This window comes from Mytilus trossulus, chromosome 7, assembly GCF_036588685.1.
Source record: "Mytilus trossulus isolate FHL-02 chromosome 7, PNRI_Mtr1.1.1.hap1, whole genome shotgun sequence".
NCBI classification, from domain to species: Eukaryota; Metazoa; Mollusca; class Bivalvia; order Mytilida; family Mytilidae; genus Mytilus; species Mytilus trossulus.
Window position 1 is genome coordinate 80,835,547 of NC_086379.1, and position 22,500 is coordinate 80,858,046.

The 22,500-nt window shown below is 32.1% G+C and overlaps 1 protein-coding gene across 5 annotated transcripts in view; it reads right to left on the bottom strand.

Moving 5' to 3' along the window:
- Positions 1-20,869, bottom strand: part of LOC134725955 (arf-GAP with dual PH domain-containing protein 1-like) — a 36,754-nt gene extending 15,885 nt beyond the window's left edge. For 3 of the 5 annotated variants that reach the window (XM_063590280.1, XM_063590279.1, XM_063590278.1), the window contains exons 1-4: positions 20,768-20,869; positions 6,548-6,681; positions 4,101-4,192; positions 3,326-3,370 (exon numbers count right to left, since the gene is read on the bottom strand). In XM_063590280.1, coding sequence (XP_063446350.1) covers positions 3,326-3,370; positions 4,101-4,192; positions 6,548-6,681; positions 20,768-20,849 — 353 coding nt within the window. In that variant the 5' untranslated portion in view covers positions 20,850-20,869. The remainder of the gene's footprint in view (positions 1-3,325; positions 3,371-4,100; positions 4,193-6,547; positions 6,682-20,767) is intronic. The other 2 variants (XM_063590284.1, XM_063590281.1) reach the window with 1 other exon arrangement.
- Between the last annotated feature and the right edge of the window lie 1,631 nt (positions 20,870-22,500).

A 22,500-nucleotide genomic window follows, 5' to 3' on the forward strand; every position in this document is an offset into this window, starting at 1 on the left:
CATTATGATGTCATTGGTCTGTATTCTTTATTTTTGTTTAATTATTTTGTTAAAATTTCTTTATACTTTACCACCCTATTAGCCTTTATTTTTTATATTGGGGTATAAAAGCGTATAGTATGCATTTACAGTTTAAGATGCCATAAATAAATTAATATAATTTCTGACACTATAAATTCTGTTAATAAGATATTTATTTAGGCGCTCCATATAAATAACATGATAAGAATCAATCAAGTTCATATGGACAGGTTACTCGGACATTTTTCTATAAATAGAGAATCAGGTGGAAGCTGCATGGGTTCTTATTATAGGACATTAATCACGACCAGGTCAAAAATGTTGCATAATTAGTAAAGGTTGAATCAAGTGCATTTGGTTACTATGCAATTATTCTAAAAATAGTAAAATCACGTGAAGGCCGCCTGGAGTCTGCATGCACAAAGCGTGATAGATATTGTTCGGAACCAAATTGCGTTCTGAAATTCTCTTGACTTTTTATTACTTTAACATATTCCCAATCATTTATTTATTTAGTATATTGATATATAATTTAGTTTGTAGAATTTATCAATTTTGAAGGTCTTTATATATATGGATAAATTTTTGCCAGGATGGATGTTAAAGTCATAAGAAACCTCAAATCAAAAAAAAATAATGCATATGTTTTTTATAACTCAATGGATAGTTTTCTTTGTAAAACTTATGTACATATACTTTTTTTCTGAAGAAAATTCTTTAATTTATTCATATTTAGAAGAAGTTTACTTTATTTGAATTGCTTCCTTCCAGCAAGCAATTCCCCCGATATATTTTCCGTATGCAAGGTGACCTCAGTGTGACCCATCTCGTAAAAATCTGATGACCACAATACGCATGGATGCCCTTAAAATAAACTATTATCTGAATTTACATGTTAAACACGTGCTCAAATTCCATGCTTTTTTGTTTATTTTTCGTCAATTGTTGACAAACAGGTGACAATCGTTAAACTTCGGCTTAAAAACACAAACTTTAATTACCTGCCATATTTTCACAACACTGACCGATTGACGATTATACGAAATTTACACGAAAAAAATGATAAATTCGAGCACAGAAGACTAAGTTTATGATGTTTGTATGCATTGGTTTAAGAATTGGAAGAACATTATTTTTCACCGGTCACTCGTTTCTTATGACTTTAATGTTCAAATATACATCATCCCATTCCTGTAATGACATAATTAGTGCGAGGGTGAGAAAAGGTACATTTGAAATGGAAACATCTGACTTGTTTAACACAACTCATTCATTTAGTATCCTCAAACCAAAGTTTCTGGTGTATATTATACAATTTTAACTGAATACAATAATTATATCTGGTCTTGTTGTCTCTGCACTGAAAAGGATGTAAATGGTGTAAATCAAAAATACAAATGAGCTTTCAATTTTTAGTCAATTGCCAACATTCCACACCTGATAAGTCCTGTAAGTAATTTATTTTAAGCAAAATGTTTTATTCAGTTTATCGACAACAGCAAATTCTCTCAAGATTTCCAGTAAAAGTTGTATATGAAAACTTGTTTTCAAACTTGATATCATTGTTATTCCCTTTTCAAACTTCTAACACAGAAAAAAAACTTGTATGATAGACACTGATTACATAATTATATAGATTTAAGTTAACTTCTACTACTTATTACATAATATACATGTTTATGGTATTCTGAATATATAACTAAAATTAAAGCATATTGTTTTGTTAATTTGCTTACCTTTTTAAAACAAATAGTATATTTTTACTGTTAATGAACATTATTTTCAAAACAGAGGACACATTTGTTTTTGGATAAATTTGCAAAATATGTACTAGAATCTAATTCTAATGAGTCAAAATACATCCTTACAAAAAACTCAAGTGGTGAAATTAAAGTGATCTCAATATAATTGTGATGTGTGTTATGACAATCTTGTTAAGCATGCATGTTGTTAGGATATTCTATGTGTATGGATTTCTTTCAATAATCACACAAGCCACACATGTGACTGAGGGGTGATTGTGGGGTTAGAATAAAGCCTGGTGAGCCACACATTACAGCTGATTGCATTGAGTGTGTATGTAAAGGTAAAATCTTTGGTTAGCTTGCTTGCTAGCTTAAGGGCATACAATACAGTTACAGGGGAGGTAATGACGCTGCTAACGTAAATTTTAATTTTCAAGACGTCAAACTATGACTTAGCGGGAAACAATTCAGTTTTCGACTGATTTTTATCATTCAAACTCATTTAACTTGAAAACCTGTTCATGGACCCCTATGTTTTAAAATGCCGTTTGGTTTCATTACGTAAGAAGATCATGTGTGTCAATTTTCATGAAAACATAAATAGTGCAATTTTTTTTATCAATAAATATAGAGCAAACAAGAATGTGTCCACAGTACACGGATGCCCAACTCGCCCTATCAATTTCTATGTTTACTGGACCGTGAAATTGGAATAAATTCTCTAATTTGGCATTGAAATTAGAATGATCTTATCAAAGGGAACATGTATACTAAGTTTCAAGTTGATTGGACTTCAACTTCATCAAAAACTACCTTGACCAAAAACTTTAACCTGAAGTAAAACAGACAGATGGACAAACGAACAGACGGACGGATGGACGAACAGAAGAACGAACAGACGAACGGACGCACAGACCAGAAAACATAATGCCCCTCTACTATTGTAGGTGGCGCATAAAAATTATGTTTTTTTTCTACATTCATGAAAATATGATAAATATGAGTTATTTCTGAATAAAAAATGTATAAGTTTTTATGATACTTATAAAATACAGATATAACAAATTATTTAACAACAAACAATTTGTGTTTATCTTTTAAAACAAAAAAGTTATGTCTTTCTTTCTAAAAGGAAAATTGACCACAAATCTGAATTTAGCAAATACACACAATTTTAACCTCATTTTACTCAAAAAGTAACACATGAATGTATACTTTTTTATTACATATTTGATTTAATCAGATAAAAAAAAGTGTATGCGGAATTTTTTATCAAAATGTAAATATGGGAACAAAACTGTATCGTATAACCATGAAGTCATTGTTATGCAAGGTATACTACCCTCCTTACGAAGTAGTCTAGTCCTACAGACAGATAGATTGGTTATGTTGGTCAAGTCTACTCTTACAGGAGGATAGCTGACCTGACCTAATAATGACTTCATGGTTCAGCTAGCAAGCAAGCTAACCAAAGATATTACTTTTAACTACACACTCAATGCAATCAGCTGTAAAATCTATCTGAAGTATCTGGTAGAACATCATCACAATCAACTTACTTGAATCTTTTGTCTGTAGGTAAATCTTTTTGTGCATAATACCAACTGTGTTTTTGTTAATAAAAGTATGAAGTTTAATTAGTTTTAAGATATTAGTAGTTACAGGTCAATACATTAACTAGATTCCTTTGATAACGAATGGTCTTTGCATACTACTATGGGTTTTAAAAAATTAGGTACAAATAAGATATAATATATCTTTTCTTCAGAGACTCTGTACACATTGTAAACTTTTTACAAACAAAGATAAAAACAGTCACTAAGACATTGTCAATATAGTAAAAAGTTTGTTCACAAAGATATTGACAGTCACTCAGACACTGTTAACATTATAAACTTTTGACTAACAAAGAAAGAGACACTGTCAACATTTTAAACGTTTGACCAACAAAGATAGAGATAGTCACTAAGAACTTGGACACTGTCAACATTATAAACTAGTGACTTTAATACAAAGATTGAGATCCTCCCTCAGACATGGGGAACATTATGAATGTTTGACTAACACAGATAGAGACAATTATAAAATTTGAAGAAAAAAAGATGGAGAAAGTTACTCAGACAGGGTCTATATTTTTAACGTATGACTAACAAAGAAAGAGACACTGTCAACATTTTAAACTAGTGACTAACAGAGATAGAGATAGTCACTTAGAACTATCAACATTAAAAATGTTTGATTAACAAAGATTTTTGATACTAACACAAGTCTAGTTTTGTTTAAGTATTTAGTTGTTCTATATTGCTTGCATAACAGCAGTAAAAATATACTAACTCTGGATCATCTTTGGTTGGATGTTTGTAGTATGCTGGTATAAACTGTTCATATTTCTGATTCACAACCTCATTACCTAGTTCTGCAACAGCCTGAAAATAGATAGAATGTTGACAATATATCTAATCAAAGAGCTGAAAGCTCTGAGGAAAAATGACGCCACTGTCTCTTATATTGGGATATTTTTTATGCAAGTCTTGATTTTCACATACCGTAATTAGTTTAACAATGCAGCATGTCTCGTTAGCATATAATTGATAGTCGTATATGTGTGTGTGTGAAGTGAAGGTGACAACTGGCTGTTTTTTTTTAAGACAAATGAATAGGTCAAGACTACCTGAATTGTACAAATAAATACCGTAGAAAGGCTTGTATATTTCTCACTGGTACATAGTCTGAACCCCCTTCACCCAAAAACATTTAAGTAAATAATCTTTTTGTTACTGTTATCAAAGGTCTAATGACACTCAGGTAATTTCAAACATTTGTCAAAGAATTCTAGTCAAACCGGCACCTGGTTAAATTGGCACCTTGACAAATCGGCACCTGTTTAAATGGACACCTGATCTAGTCAATTCATCACCCATGTTAAATACATATTTTAACAGTATTTTAAGCAAAAAGAGTAAAAATAGTTAAATACTAAGTTTCACATTTTTGGGTGTTCATGTACATTTTGTGTATATTTATTTTTCTTAAATGACTTTTTTTTGTGTACTTTTAATCATATATATCAGTAGTCCAAATAATTATTACGCCTGGCAAGGCTTTTTAAATTTTATTCTGGGACACCTTCCTATGACCGCAAGGCTATGTTAATTTTTTCTGGGATGCCTTCCTACAAACGTCGCAGGAAGGCATCCCAGAAAAAAATTAAATAGCCTTGCCAGACGTCATAATTATTTGGACTAATATATGAGATATTGGATATTTTTTATGCATTATTTTAACTAGTTGAGCATTTTACAGGATTATTTGTTTAATGCTGTTTAAACTTTACTGAAAAAAACACCTTAAATTTGCTAATTATTTGGCATGAAAGTTTGATTTATTGAAAGGGGCTCATAGTTTTCCATTTTATTTTTCTAATTGTCCAATTGTAAGAACAACAACTTGGGTAAGGGCTTCATTGTTTATACACTTTATGCACAACAACATATGCACTATGTACTTGGTAACAGTTATTAATTAATTGAATAGAAAATTTGATAACAAATATTATTGGATGCCGAATTGACTTCAAATAGGTGCCGATTTAACCAGGTGCCGACTTGACTTGAACATTTCTAAGCCTTTGCAATCGTTTGCGGTATTTTCTTGAGAAAATCTGTTTTTCATCATCAAATAGAAGTAGAAACTGCATGAAAATGATTCTGAAACGCTTCATGATTGTTAAAAGAAGTTTCATTCAATCAAAACACAATTTGGTAACTTGCGATGTTTAAACAGGAAGTTTCAAAAGCACGTTTAAAAGAAGAAATTAACCGGTGAGAGTGGAAATCCGTACATGACAGATATCACTATAGTACGACGTTGAAAGTAAAAGAGTTCCATCCTTTTGTAAAACAGTCTTTAATATACATATCACATTAATGTTTGAAGGGTCTTAAGCTTATTCAAACCATATAAGTCAGGATGAAACACCAAAACGGAATGAAAAATAACCGATTACGTTTTGTAGTTATCAAATTCTAAACTGGTTCCCGTCAGACTACAACACTTTGTTTGAATGGGTAGTGGAATACAAGCATAAACCAGTAAGTTTGTTAAATAGTAAATATGAAACCGAGTGCGGTAGGCGGAGGCAATAATCAACTTTCTGTTGGTCTGGTCAATGGTATTGGAACAATGCCGCTGACGCATCATTTTCCAAAAAGTCACTATACTCTGCTTAAGCATTGACAATGAAAAGTTCAACAAATGTATATCTAAATTTCATGTTGACATACAGATTTTGCTTTGTGCTTGATGTCAGGCATGCTGAACAATAATATCCAGTGAGCCTTCAAGCAGTATGGTAATTTTATGGAGTTTTTTTCTTAAATGAGAAAATTGTTTTTCTGATAGATTGTGTTATGGACTTGATTCTTGAGTTCAAGGAATAAGACAAGCATGTAAAAAACTGAGGTTGCGAGTTCAAACTATGCATGTAGCAGGTTAGTTTGAATAAAATCTTAATAAACTAGGATTATCAGACAGATTTTTTACCAGAATGCAGTATAAAATATGTGAGGATAACCTTTATATATCAGAAACAGTAATTCAAAACTGATTTTACCCTTTTGAAAGGTTTCTACACATATCATATAAAAGTGTGATTATCAGAGCCACTGGTCTCTTACACTCAATACCATGTGAGCTAGCACAAATCAGACACAATGTAATGAGGGCTTTATATAACATATAATATTAACAAGTTACATTTGTAACATCCAAAAGATACACACCTGAACTTGGTCATCTTCCCAGTTGTCTAACTTTATAGATCTGACTCTACTGATATGTGTTCCTAAATTTCTATGACATCCTGCACATTCTGGACATAAAAAGGCTCCTAAGTTCACAGACACCCATTCTGGATCTGTAATATAAAAAATATATTGTTTTTAAAAATTTGAGTGAATGTGTATAAAAATTATGTAAATTAAAATAACTCATGACCATCCAATTATTCTGCCACTTTTCTTTGTTTTGATAACTTTTGAGTCAAGCTTTTGATCCATTCATTGCTGTTAATGTAAAAGAGGACGGGTATGAAAACAAATTACTGTAAATTCAGAAATTATTGCGTGCATTTATTATTGCGATTTTGTCATTTTACACTTGAAAGCGATTTTAATTTTTACGATTTTGAGAAAAGTCATGCTTAATTCAGTTAAAATATTACAAAATGCGAGTTTTAATTATTGCGTTTACAACTCGGTCGCATTATTCGCAATAATAAAAAACTCGCAATAATTTGTGAATTTACAGTATGTGGACTTAATTCATTCAAAGTGGGAAACAAGAATGTGTCCGAAGTACACAGATGCCACATCCACATTTTCTATGTTCAGTGGACTGTGAAAGTTAGGTAAAATCTTTAATTTGGCATTAAAATTAGAATGATCATATTATAAAGAACATGTATACTAAGTTTCAAGTTGATTGGACTTCAACCTCATCAAAAACTACCCCGACCAAAAACTTTAACCTGAATCGATACAGACAGACAGACAGACGGAAGAACAGACCAACCAACGAATGAACGGATGGACAGAGCCATTGACCAGGAAACATAATGCCCATAAATGAGGCATAAAAAAAATGTTAAAATCTGTTTAGTTTTATAGTAATTTAATAGTAAGAACTTGCTACACAGAAACTCAGAAAATTTACATCTCAAAATTTTCAAGCATTTAACTTAACATTAAATTCTTCAAATAACATAAAAAAAAATCTTGGACAAAAAAATCTCAGTGGGTGGTGTATGATTCAAAGTAAAACTTAAGGAAGTAGCCGTCAGGCAAACCTTTTAAATAGTTTACACTGTGTAACTAAACATTGTAACAAAACCGACTAAATATGGAATTATACCTATCAAATTAAAGCCAAAAATATCTTATAATATAATCTAATTTTATTCAAAAATAAACACAATGGACAAGCTGGATGTTGCAAAAATAAAATCTCACATTTTAAATTGGGATGACATTAGTATACCAGCATTTTCTTAATAAGCAATAAGGGACCGTTCAATATTTATAAGATGGATGGGCTGGTGCAAAATGGGGCAGGGCAAGCACTTTTTTTGTGGAAATATTTGGATGGGCGAGAACTTTTTTTTAATATATATAGTGGATGGGCCGTACTTTAACCTATAATGGTTTACTTTTTAAATTGTTACTTGGATGGAGAGTTGTCTCATTGGCACTCACACCACATCTTCCTATATCTAGAACTTATTTTAATGGAAAAAAATTGCTCTCAATTTTATCGGTGTATAGGAAATTTCTTTTGCAGGCACAAAAAATATAAGAGACATGGTCTCAACAATAATTTTCACTTTATTATTATTTCATTTATATATTGATCTTACAGAATACCAGGTTGTTTGGTAGTTTGGTGAATTGCAGTCATTCTACTGATTTAATAAATAGGTTAAAAAAAGCTAAATTTTTCAGTTTGATTTAATCCAGATAGTCATCTTTAATTTTTTTCATAACTTTTTCAAATCAACTGGCATTTTCATTAAACTCTACAATTATTTCATTTATATATTGATCTTACAGAATACCAGGTTGTTTGGTAGTTTGGTGAATTGCTGTCATTCTATGGATTAAATAAATAGGTTAAAAAAAGCTAAAATTTTCAGTTTTGGCTAAATCCAGATTGTCATCTTTAATTTTTTTCTTAACTTTTTCAAATCAACATGGATTTTCTTAAAACTCTACAATTATTTCATTTATATATCGATCTTACGGAATACCAGGTTGTTTGGTAGTTTGGTGAATTGCTGTCAATTTACGGATTAAATAAATTGGTTAAAAAAAAGCTAAATTTTTCAGTTTTGGCTAAATCCAGATAGTCATCTTTAATTTTTTTCATAACTTTTTAAAATCTACATGGATTTTCATTAAACTCTACAATTATTTCATTTATATATTGAATTGATCTTACAGAATACTATGTTGTTTGATAGTTTGGTGAATTGCTGTCATTCTATGGATTTAATAAAAAACTAGAGGCTCTAAAGAGCCTGTGTCGCTCACCTTGGTACATTTGTATATGTGAATATTCAACAAAGGACACAGATGGATTCGTGACAAAATTGTGTTTTGGTGATGGTGATATGTTTGTAGATCTAACTTTACTGAACATTCTTGCTGCGTACATATATCCCCATCTATAATGATTGGCCCAGTAGTTTCAGTTAAAAGTGTTAGTAAAAATTTACAAATTTTATGAAAATTGTTAAAAATTGACTATCGATTCGTCTGAAATTTTCAGGGCAGATAGATCTTGACCTGATAAACAATTTAACCCATGCCAGTTTTGCTCTTAATGCTTTTGTTTTTGAGTTATAAGCCAAAAACTGCATTTTATCCCATGTTCTATTTTTAGCCATGGCAGCCATCTTGGTAGGTTGACCAGGTCAACGGACACAATTTTTAAACTAGATACCCCAATGATGATTGTGGCCAAGTTTGGTTTAATATGGCGCAGTCGTTTCAGAGGAGAAGATTTTTGTAAAAGATAACTAAGATTTACGAAAAATGGTTAAAAATTGACTATAAAGGGCAATAACTCCTAAAGGGGTCATTTGACCATTTTGGTAATGTTGACTTATTTGTAAATCTTATTTTGCTGAACATTATTGCTGTTTACAGTTTATCTCTATCTATAATATTTTTCAAGATAATAACCAAAAACAGCAAAATTTCCTTAAAATTACCAATTTAGGGGTACATGTAGCAACCCAACAACAGGTTGTTCGATTCATCTGAAATTTTCAGGGCAGATAGATCTTGACCTGATAAACAAATTTACCCCATGTCAGAATTGCTCTAAATGCTTTGGTTTTTGAGTTATAAGCCAAAAACTGCATTTTACCCCTATGTTCTATTTTTAGCCATGGCAGCCATCATGGTAGGTTGACCGGGTCACCGGACACAATTTTTAAACTAGATACCCCAATGATGATTGTGGCCAAGTTTGGTTTAATATGGCGCAGTAGTTTCAGAGGAGAAGATTTTTGTAAAAGATAACTAAGATTTACGAAAAATGGTTAAAAATTGACTATAAAGGGCAATAACTCCTAAAGGGGTCATTTGACCATTTCGGTAATGTTGACTTATTTGTAAATCTTATTTTGCTGAACATTATTGCTGTTTACAGTTTATCTCTATCTATTATATTTTTCAAGATAATAACCAAAAACAGCAAAATTTCCTTAAAATTACCAATTTAGGGGTAGCAACCCAACAACAGGTTGTTCGATTCATCTGAAATTTTCAGGGCAGATAGATCTTGACCTGATAAACAATTTTACCCCATGTCAGAATTGCTCTAAATGCTTTGGTTTTTGAGTTATAAGCCAAAAACTGCATTTTACCCCTATGTTCTATTTTTAGCCATGGCGGCCATCTTGGTTGGTTGACCGGGTCACCGGACACAATTTTTAAACTAGATACCCCAATGATGATTGTGGCCAAGTTTGGTTTAATTTGGCCTAGTAGTTTCAGAGGAGAAGATTTTTGTAAAAGTTAACGCCGGACGACGACGACGGACGACGACGGACGACGACAGACGCCGGACGCAAAGTGATGAGAAAAGCTCACTTGGCCCTTCGGGCCAGGTGAGCTAAAAAAGAGCTTAAATTTTCAGTTTACATGTTTTAGGCTAAATCATTGGAAAGTCATCTTTAAACTTTTTTAGAATTTTTTTTAATCAATTTAGATCTTCATATAACTCTACAGCTAACTCATTAATATTTGAATCTTACAGAATGCCGGGTTGTTTGGTGTTTTACTGTCAAATGTACGGAATTAATTAATTGGTGAAAAAGGGTACATCAAAGTCAAAAATATGTCTACCTAAATTGCTTAAAAAGACCATAATTTCTTTTTTGAAAATAGATTAGATAAAGGAACATTGGTATTTGAACTATATTTAACATGCTGTGTTATTAAGACAATAATTAGTAATTCAGCATATGACTTCACACTTTTAGCTTATGTACATGGTGTACACTGTAAATAAATACCAATATTCAAAATATATGTAAAGTGTCAAATTATAATTTGCTATTTCAATTTATGAAACCTATTCATCCCTTTTCTTAAAATAAGATAAATGTATTGAAGGAAGAAATAATTTTGTAATCAAACTTCAAATCAAATATGGATATTTTAAATATATCATTTACTTTCATTTTCATATAGTTATAAAAATAAATAGTGAAAACTTCCCCTTAAACAGGAAAAGCAATACTGATTCCAACATTCTTTTTCAAATAGCTTAATTACATACATTAAGCTTTTACACTGCCGCTTTTTTTACGCCTGTCCCAAGTCAGGAACCTCTGGCCTTAGTTAGTCTTGTATTATTTTAATTTTAGTTTCTTGTGTACAGTTTGGAGTTTAGTATGGCGTTCATTATCACTGAACTAGTATAAATATTTGTTTGGGGGCCAGCTGAAGGACGCCTCCTGGTGCAGGGAATTTCTCGCCACATTTAAGACCTGTTGGTGACCTTCTGCTGTTGTTTGTTCTATGGTCGGGTTGTTGTCTCTTTGACACATTCCCCATTTCCATTCTCAATTTTATTTATCTAAGTTGCAGTATTTTATGAACCCAGACTTTTGGCCTAGATTGAACAAACATCCATAGGCTATTTTCCATTGTCTATATCTTCCCTCTGAACAAGTCTCATCTCAATCAAGCATGTGAAACTAAAGCAATCATCCTAAAATGTTTTTAGCAAATTTTTAAAATTTTATCATTTCATTATTTAGTGACCTTGACCTTTGACCCCAAATTAATATAAGACTTTTTCCACTTTTTTATATCTCCCATCTGTATAAGTTTTATTCCAATCAAGCAAGGAAAACTCAGTTACCATCCATACCCATGTTTCCCATTTTTTCTTAATCATCATATCAGTGAAGGTGACATTGACCTTTTTCCTATAGACGTATTTACACTTGTATGCAAATTTGTCCGCCATTACGTAAAATCACACAGGTTCCCGTAAACTTTGACATCATAATTTAAAATATTTGACGTCACAATTTAAAAGTGATTGTTGCTTGGCGTCAAAAGGTGATTCGGAGTAGATCTAAGGTCATTCGGAGGCAAGATTCAGCTGAATACCAAAAGTGTAAATACGTTTATTGATCCTTCAATTAATAGGCTTCTTCTTCTCTATTTATTCCATATGTCAAAAAAAATCATATGCAAGCAAGAGATTAGTTACCATTGAAAAACCATCCGTGTCAGACACCAGTGGCAGTATCACCCGGACTTTTCTGTTTTTTTGTGCATAAAATCGTCATAAATGATTTTGCCTTGTTCCACATAGCTTATTAAATTTAAATTTCATCAATTATCCCCCCCCCCCACTCCTTTTAAAAATCCAGGATCCAGCCCTGGCATGCCTGTACATTCAAACAATGAAAGGAAAGAATTAAGATTAAATTTTTACATTTATATCTTGATGTTAAACCACAAACAGAAAGCGGAAATTACAATGACTTCATCAGTACAATAAAAGATCGTTGGACAATAGGTTGACATTAAAGATCCTACTTCCTATTCAATTACATTTCTTCCTCTTCCTAGACAAAAAAACAATATTTATCATATAAAAGTCAAATTAACCGCATGTATACCAAATAAGTACAAGTTACTGTTATAAAAATACACACTACTTTTAAGTGTTTTGTTAACCTAGAAAAACCTCTTATTTACATATTATATGTATTAGAAATTCAAATGTATTTGGGTTATCATATTGATAGTCAATCAACATCATCATACATGTTAATAATTATATAATTATTTAATAGGTAATTATTAGGTTCAACCTCACAAATCACAATTTCACAAAACCAAACAACATGAACATGATTGATGAATGTAGTATTTTGTGTTGAGAGAGAGTAGCTGAATAAGAGATTCTCCTCAGACTCTGATACATGTACATGGGTCAATCTAAAGTTTCTAGAAAACTTTCCAGCTAGTTCTAATGCACTATCATGAAATACAGTACATGTCTTAGCAACTGTTTCTGAAGACCAATTAAATCATCTGGGGCCATCTAAGGAATTATTCTTTTTAAAAAAGATAACAATATGTTCAATGAATGAAAAAACAGGAAATAACTGAAAAAAGTTATAAGTGATACATGTATATCAAAAGATGATACACATTGTTCTGTGACAAGGAAATTACATGTACTCTATACACATTTTTTCAAAGTTTATTAATGAATTACACGTAGTTAAAATGATTTTATCAAAAAGTTTAACAGGAAATAAACAGAGAGTAAATCTTATGCATATTAGTCTCTTTTTTTCACAAACTAATCAACATTTATATCAGTCATGTGATTGGTCCTTCTTTCTGTCTTTATATTTCATGTAGGGAAATGAAACACAAATGAATTTTGCCAACTCAGAAATTAATTATATTTAAATTTGTCAAGAGTATTATTAAAAATACAACTACATTGTACCAGTAACTCAAAAGCAGATCACAATTAATAACCAGATGCTTCGCAGGGCGTAGCTTTATACGACCGCAGAGGTTGAACCCTGAACGGTTGGGGCAAGTATGGACACAACATTCAAGCTGGATTCAGCTCTAAATTTGGATTGTGATTAAATACTTGACACAGCATAGGTTTCTGACACAGAATGAATGTGTTCTAATGGACTTAAAATTTTTGTTTTCTCTTAGAGCAATTCACTATGCTGTTCAATATTAATCCTCTCAAAATAATGTTTGAAGAAATTTTCTTTTTATTTATGAAATTTCAAATGAGAAAAATTGAACTCAATTTTTTAATCACATCCCCCTTTCCCTTATTCCAAAACTAATCTCAATTAAAATATTCTAATGGAGTTTGCAACAATAACTACTCATTTAAATACATCATAAAATAAACTGTAAATAAAATGTAAAAAAACTGCTTGTTATCACTGAATGGTAAAGATTATTTAAATTTATCAGTTGGTAGTAAAAAGTGAATATACATTGTATATTGTATATAACAAAGATTTAAGTTGATTCTGGACAAATAAAGATAACTCCAATTAAAAAAAAAACTTGCAATAAGATATTTCTTGCTTACTATTTTGGACAAAGAAAGATAACTCTAATTAAAAAAAAATTTGCTATTTCACAATATTGTGAAATTAGATATTTCTTGCCATTGCACAATACTGTGCAATTGAAAAGACTTGCTATTCCACAACACTTAATATAATAATTTTAGATCCTGATTTGGACCAACTTGAAAACTGGGCCCATAATCAAAAATCTAAGTACATGTTTAGATTCAGCATACTAAAGAGGCCCAAGAATTAAATTTTTGTTAAAATCAAACTCAGTTTAATTTTGGACTCTTTGGACCTTAATGTAGGCCAATTTGAAAACGGGACCAAAAATGAAGAATCTACATACACAGTTAGATTTGGCATATCAAAGAACCCCATTTATTCAATTTTTGATGAAATCAAAAAAGTTTAATTTTGGACCCCGATTTGGGCCAACTTGAAAACTGGGCCAATAATAAAAAATCTAAGTTCATTTTTAGATTCAGCATATCAAAGAACCCCAAGGATTCAATTTTTGTTAAAATCAAGCTAAGTTTAATTTTGGACCCTTTGGACCTTAATGTAGACCAATTTGAAAACGGGACCAAAAGTTAAGAATCTACATACACAGTTAGATTCGGCATATCAAAGAACCCCAATTATTCAATTTTGATGAAATCAAACAAAGTTTAATTTTGGACCCTTTGGGCCCCTTATTCCTAAACTGTTGGGACCAAAACTCCCAAAATCAATACCAACTTTCCTTTTATGGTCATTAACCTTGTGTTTAAATTTCATAGATTTCTATTTACTTATACTAACTTTATGGTGCGAAAACCAAGAAAAATGCTTATTTGGGTCCCTTTTTGGCCCCTAATTCCTAAACTGTTAAGACCTAAACTCCCAAAATCAATACCAATCTTCCTTTTGTGGTCATAAACATTATGTTTAAGTTTCATTGATTTCTATTTACTTAAACTAAAGTTATTGTGCGAAAACCCAGAATAATGCTTATTTGGGCCCTTTTTTGGCCCCTTATTCCTAAACTGTTAAAACCAAAACTCCCAAAATCAATCCCAACCTTTCTTTTGTGGTCATCAACCTTGTGTCAAAATTTCATAGATTTCTATTAACTTAAACTAAAGTTATAGTGCGAAAACCAAGAAAATGCTTATTTGGGCCCTTTTTGGCCCCTAATTCCTAAAATATTGGGACCAAAACTCCCAAAATCAATACCAACCTTCCTTTTATGGTCATAAACCTTGTGTTAAAATTTCATAGATTTCTATTCACTTTTACTAAAGTAAGAGTGCAAAAACTAAAAGTATTCGGACGACGACGACGACGACGACGACGCCGCCAACGTGATAGCAATATACGACGAAAATTTTTTCAAAATTTGCGGTCGTATAAAAATCTTCCAAAATACAAAGATACTATTTTGAACGATTCCATATCAACATGACATTTATTATTTTCAAGATAAATGCAACCTACTTTCACTTTCACTTTTTAAACAATGATTTCAAATGACACTTTCAAAAATTCTTAAATAAAAAAAGATATTGATCATAAGCTTTTTGATTTTATAAAGTAAGAATATGTTGTTTTTCTTTATATTCAATAACTGTAAGTTACATTTGCCTTTCCATATCTTGAAAATAATAAAAGATCAGGTTGACATGGAGTCTTTAAAATAATATAAACTGCAGCTGTGCTATTTGAGCAGTCAAATTGCATTAACCGTATATTCATATGTTATATACAGTTACTGACCAAGTATCACTTTGTTTAAGTCGTTGACAATGTGTTTCTGTAGAGTTTTCAGGGGCGTAGCTAGATATCCAGCGAACTGTAGGCACCAATCGGTAGGGGGCCGCTCAAGGCCCCCAGTAGGTCCAGGGCAGAGCCCTGGTAGGGGGTTCAGGGGGGCGAAGCCCCCCGACGGAAAACGGTTTTCAGCATTTTAGCTGCATAATTTTATGAACAAAAATATTAAATTAACTGGTTATTTATTCATGATAATTATAATATACATGAAGAAAAGTTCGAAGAATTATGATTTATCTGACTAGTGAATTAGATAACGCAGCACAGTCGGAAATATGGGAAAAAAATACAATATGCACAGCCCAGCGTAGATCAGCGTATCCCTTTGATTAAGCAGTACACCCTGTTTGGTATTTTCATATCTATTCGGTTCTGATTGATATATATGTATAACTTATTTAAAAGTAAATATTGTGACGATCCTTCATTAAAAAAAATAAGGCTCCCACGTAAACACTGATATTACTATATAATAAAACTATCCTTTTGGCTAGACAAAAAACCATCAATATTTTTTTATTCTTAAACCTTTACCATAGCCCCACAAACACATACACACAGTTCTGTTCTGTTCATTCTATCGTAACAAAATTCAAGAAATTCATATTTCTTTACATCCTCTTCTGTAAAATCCTTACCTGCTTAGGAATTTTGACAATTTTTTTTTTACAATAAATACAACAAGGAGCTAGGTCCTGTAATAGGTGTCGTCCAGGACGAAGGTCTGGAATTTGAAAATGCCATGCATTGGAAAATGAGGGATTATTGGATAGGAGCATAAATTTTGCCTTTCAGTAGAACAACTATGAATTCCACAAAGAGTGGCATTCTCTCTACAACTAGTCATCGGATTTAATGTCCATATTCTGGCCTGACGTGACTGCGTAGTTATACATCCTGCACAGTCAAACGGACAACCAACATTGGCAAGTCGGGTTAAGGCAAAGTGGAAAGCTAATTGAAAACTAACAATAACTAATTAAAATAAAACCCTCATGTGTCTAAGTTTAGGTTCATTCAAGTTTTTGTTAATAGAAGTGAAATGATCTGAACCAACTAAAGTTCTAGCTTATAGATTCTATATAAAGTAAATTCATACTAACATTCATTTCTATCTAATATTTCATTCACTATAAGAACGAGAGGCTAGTGTACAGATGACATTCGATAATCAAAGAGTTTTGACAGATAACGTTGTTAATCATTTTTTTTTACCAAAAAAAAAATATTTGTGAAAAATTATGTGTAGGCACGTGCCTATAGTGCCTTACGGCAGCTACGCCCTTGGTTTTATTTATGAAGTCAATAAAACATACAGGTTCATGGAAAATTTACGTTGTCCACTATATATTAAAAGATTATGGTTTTTGCCCTAAATACTTCAATTAGGACAGTTATAAGAGTTGCAATATATAAAGAATAACCATACGTTGTCTTGAAATATCAATGTTATTTGTACTCGGCTCGAAACAGGTAGAAAAGCTCGGCACAGCCTCGCTTTCTACCTGTTTCTAAGCCTTGTACAAATAACATTGATATTTCGAGACAATGTATGGTTATTCTATATATCTTTGAATATTGCTTATTGCATATACATATATTTATGTCACCCCTTTGAAAAAGGGGGGATATATTGTTATTCTACGAATTTTTTCTTCCACACTTTTTGTCCAGCCGATTTCTCGGAGATGCCTTGACATGTATTTATAAAATTGCACCATAATGACAATCCCCATGTGTAAAGTTGCAGGAAGCATGGAATGGTTCAAGATGGCCGCCGTTACCATGGAAACGGCAAAAATGTAAAAAACCGAAAAATGGTCCAAATTGCATAAAACTTTCAGAACTAATAACTCATCGATAGAAGGCGTGACATCCATCTTGAGAACTTTCAAAATGGCTACCGTTGTCATGGAAACCGTCCAAACGTGAAAAAAACGAAAATAAATCCTTAATTAATTCATAGAAAATAAACCGCTACAGATACGACCAAAAAACCCCGAAGTAGAAAACAGTAGTATAAACTGTAGAATTCATTGCCGTTGGAATTTTTAAGATAGCTGCTGTTACCATGGAGATAACGCTTACAGTGCACATTGGACCCATATGGTAAAAAACGTCAAAGTAACATTTTTGTACAGATTTTAACCTCATTCCCGTTAAAATTATACTGTATTGTCATCTGTCTTTGAAATTTTCAAAATGGCCGCCGTTGCCATGGAAACAGCTAAAAAAAAAAAAAAAAAAAAACTCGAAAATTTGAGACAAAATTCTGTGATTAAAAGACTATGTGCAAAACGTCTTCTAGAATATGCAAGAAGAAAACTAATACATAATTCAAAGTGCTTCTATTCTATACGAAAATCGTGCTGAAGAGAGAAAATCGCCACTGAGAGAGAGAGAAACACGAAGAGTACACATAATTGACATTTCTGCACTTGCATTAAAGTACACATCCGTTAATTGAACACCTGCAAAAATATACACATTAGCTGAAATCAATCGATAAGCGTGTAATTAAATTGTACAAGATAAAATACATGTATCGTGTGATACGCGAGATACGGAAGAATAAAATGAACAGTTAGTATGCCGCTCCGTCAATATATACACATGTTGTCTGTCCAAGGTCCCCTCTAAAAAGAATAGTAATGTACTAACTCCACGATAATATACTTCAGTATCACGTGACACCACCTTTCTTCTTCGCGCGTGTGTCTAATTTAAGATTTCAAAGAGTTCCCCAACTATATATAGACATCACTCTTAGTCTACGAGAAGAGAAAGGGGGGGAGGGGTTCAAAGGCATGTATACTATACGTGCCATGTGACTTTGGTACACTCAAACTGGTTGCTGCTACTGTGACAAAGTCTAGAACGGGGTGACATCCTCCGCTATTGCTTGCAATGGCAAATCTAGTCTTATTTCCTCTTGTAAAGAGATGTGTAATATGTGACAATTATACAGTTATAAGATCAAATAATTCATAAATAATTATTGTTTTTTACAAGTTAAAGAAACAATTTCATTGTCTTGAAAGAAAAACACAAGAATGTAATGCATGTTCAAAAACCTATTCAAATCAACTTCCATATCTTGCTCACATTTATAAGGTTACGGTTAATAAGATACAAGTAGATACTTGAACCAAATCTCTTTGTTAAATTAACAGTGTCTTATGTTTTTCCAATAATCATATGTAGGCAGGCCAGACTGATACCAGGATGTTAAAAAATTATATTTTGACAATAAAAACATTCTTATCTTTTTATGAGAAACAGTTTCTTAAGGTCAAGAATTGATATAAAGTGTGTGATTTAGTCTGCAAAATGGTAAGGTTAACCTCTGTTGCAGACAAAAGATTTTTCATTTAATATAATAGAAAAACAAAGGACATAAGCCTGCCTCAACCTTGATTCACTTGTAATTTTTTTATTCAGGATTTTAACTTTTGTCAAAAATAAAAAATAAAGGGGGAGAGGGAGGTGTTAGAGTAAGGGTCTCAGATTCAGCACCTCAAATTTTACTATTAGAATTTCACTTAATCAGTACAGTATCTTGTGATTACATGTACATCAAAATTCAACCCTACATATATATATGTCATAAGAAATTCAATTGGATTTTGATTTTGCTAAAGGCAGATAACTCCCACCTGTGCTTTAACTGGGTAATACAACACATTAAGGACAGCCTATCTTGACTAAATGTAGTAATACTGACACACTCCATAAAAAACTTACAGTCTAGCATTATTAATACATATAAGTACTATCAGGGCCACTAAACCAAAGATGAAAATAAAAGACCACCAATAATTTGGTAAGCAGAGTTAAAATGTACTAATTTCATGGCTGCCAGTTTTTATTGCTGGAAGAAGCAAGAGTGTCCGAAGAAAACCATCATAACCTTGTAAAGGAAAACTAACAATCTAACTCAAATAAGATTGGAGTCTAGTGCACCCTTACAAGCAGGGTTTAAACTCACAACCTGTGTTGACCGACTAGATATAACAGTAGTAACTACTTAGACAACTCAGCCACCTAGGCCCCTAGATCATGAGAAGAAACAATCATTTTACTGAAATTATTATCACACCTGACTTTTTAAAGATGTTATAACTTTTCTATACCTTAAACCTTACTCAGATATGAATTTTGCAGACTATCACCTAGTTGGAAACACATTATAAATTACAATAACTGTTCTGCAGAACTTTTTACAAATTACAATGTTTGTTATATATTTTGCAAGAAACTGCAGTGTTTGAACTAACTTTTAAATTTCAATGTCATCAACACTAGAGACAGTATTGAAATTTCAAATAACTGCCATCTGCTTTGCAAAAATTATAGTGTTAGAACAATTATAAATTTCAATGTCATCTTGTATTGCAAGAAAACTACAGTGAAGTGATAGAACTTTTAAATTACAATGTCATATGTTTTGCAAGAATAGTACAGGGTAAGACCAATTATAAATTTCATTGTAATCTGTATTGCAAGTAAACTACAGTCATGACAGTGTAGTGATAGAACTTTTAAATTACAATGTCATATGTTTTGCAAGAATATTACAGTTCTGGAACAATTATAAATTGCCATGTCATCTGTTCTGCAAGACAACTAAGTGTTGAAAAGAAAATATAAATCACAATGTCATCTATTATGCCAGACTCCTTTTGTAGAGCACTGATTAGTCATAATTACAAATTGATGTCACTTTATCCTTTAACAGCTTAAAACTTTTCAAATGACTCACTCGACTAGACAGGGTTATATATTGCCATTGTTGTTTCAAATCAAAAAGTTATCGACCAAAAATACAAAATGGATAGAAAATTATAAACGTAGATATGCAAATATCTTTATATTGTTTATCAATCTGTTAGTACTTGTTGTGCCATGCTCAGTGTAGTGTCATCCTGGTTTATACTTACGACTTAACGTGTGTGGTAAATCAATGTTATATTATAATATCGTGTGTATAAATGATCAGATGCTATATTAGTAATATATTCTTTCAATAAATACAAACCAGGACTTTTACAATCTGCACAAACATTATTTCCCGGTTTTGTTAATAACTCCAGAAGTGTGGCTCTATTCCGATCCGCCATCTTGGCAGGATAATATTGTTCTAAATATAGTATCAGGTGATTTTTACGCCCAATATAGTTCATTGGCGGGAGTGTTTAAAATGATAAACTAATCATCAAGGAAAATTTGACTTTTCAATTCAATGTAACCTTACTTTTTATTTTAAATTGTGATTTATGATTGATGTCTCATTATTTGCCATTCGAGTGCATCTGTCTAGATCAAAGGTCAAGGTCAACTTTCTGCATTTTAGCATATGCTAGTCACAGCTACTGCTAGAGTGATGTTACTATTTGCCGCCCGGTCCGGGTTTACGTAACTATCCATGGGGAACCCTTAAAAATGTATGCCTTGGAAATAGTAACTGGTAGTTTTTATTTTTCTTCAACTGTAAATCTTCTTGGTTGACTGATATGTTCTACATGAAATGGAAGATATAGTTTCGTATTAACAGCATGTAGTCAAAGGCACTTGTCTCATGTCTCAGCCTGTGCATGTAGTACTTTTAAGAAGGGACAACGGATGGACTATGGAATCCAATATGACCAATACTACTCAATTCAATTCAATTCATTTCAATGTGCGTGTAATATATTTTCTAGATCACTAACTATTTTAAGATCTTTTAATAATCCGAGATAATTATTTATACGAACCATATTAGATGTATACTTTATTGTTTCACTAATCACATAGTTTCCATGAATTGTTTCTTGGTTCTTAGTCTATGGTATGAGGGCATTAACTGTTTAAAATTAATGGATCCCCCATTGAAATGTTCCCAGTAATAACCAATAACATAATCATTTTGGAAATTGACGGCAAAAAGTTTCACTACTTCGTCAGATGCGGTCTTATCTCTTGATTATCCTTGAAGGCTATACCCAGGAATATTAACACCGGCTAGCTTTACACTACAGTTAACATAAACAGTACAATGTTGTTGTTCCTGACTATAGACTGTTTCGCAGCTTTGTAATTTTAGTCAAGAATGGTATAAAATTCATTGCATGAAAAGGGTGCTTTGGCGATATTTCAAATGTTGAAGGTTTTTTTTTTTGCATTTTGAACTATTTGAACTAAATTTGACAAATCTATCGACCTATGACTACAGGTTCGTACTATCTCAAGTTCACCTGCTTATAATTTGTCAACCTGTTTAGAAATAACCCAACAATATTGTTGGAACCTTATATAAAAAATAAGATGTGGTATGATTGTCAATGAGACAACTATCCACAAAAGACCAAAATGACACAAACATTAACAACTATAGGTCACCGTACGGCCTTCAACAATGAGCAAAGCCCATACCGCATAGTCAGCTATAAAACTTGTGGCCCCGATAAGACAATGTAAAACAATTCAAACGAGAAAACTAACGGCCTTATTTATGTAAAAAAAATGAACGAAAAACAAATATGTAACACATAAACAAACGACAACCACTGAATCACAGGCTCCTGACTTGGAACAGGCACATACATAAATAATGTGGCGGGGTTAAACATGTTAGCGGGATCCCAACCCTCCCCTAACATGGGACAGTGGTATAACAGTACAACATAAGAACAAACTATAAAAATCAGTTGAAAAAGGCTTAGCTCAACAGATAGACAACAAATACAAGTGGACGTGGCCGAGTACTTATACATCCCGACACAAAAATAC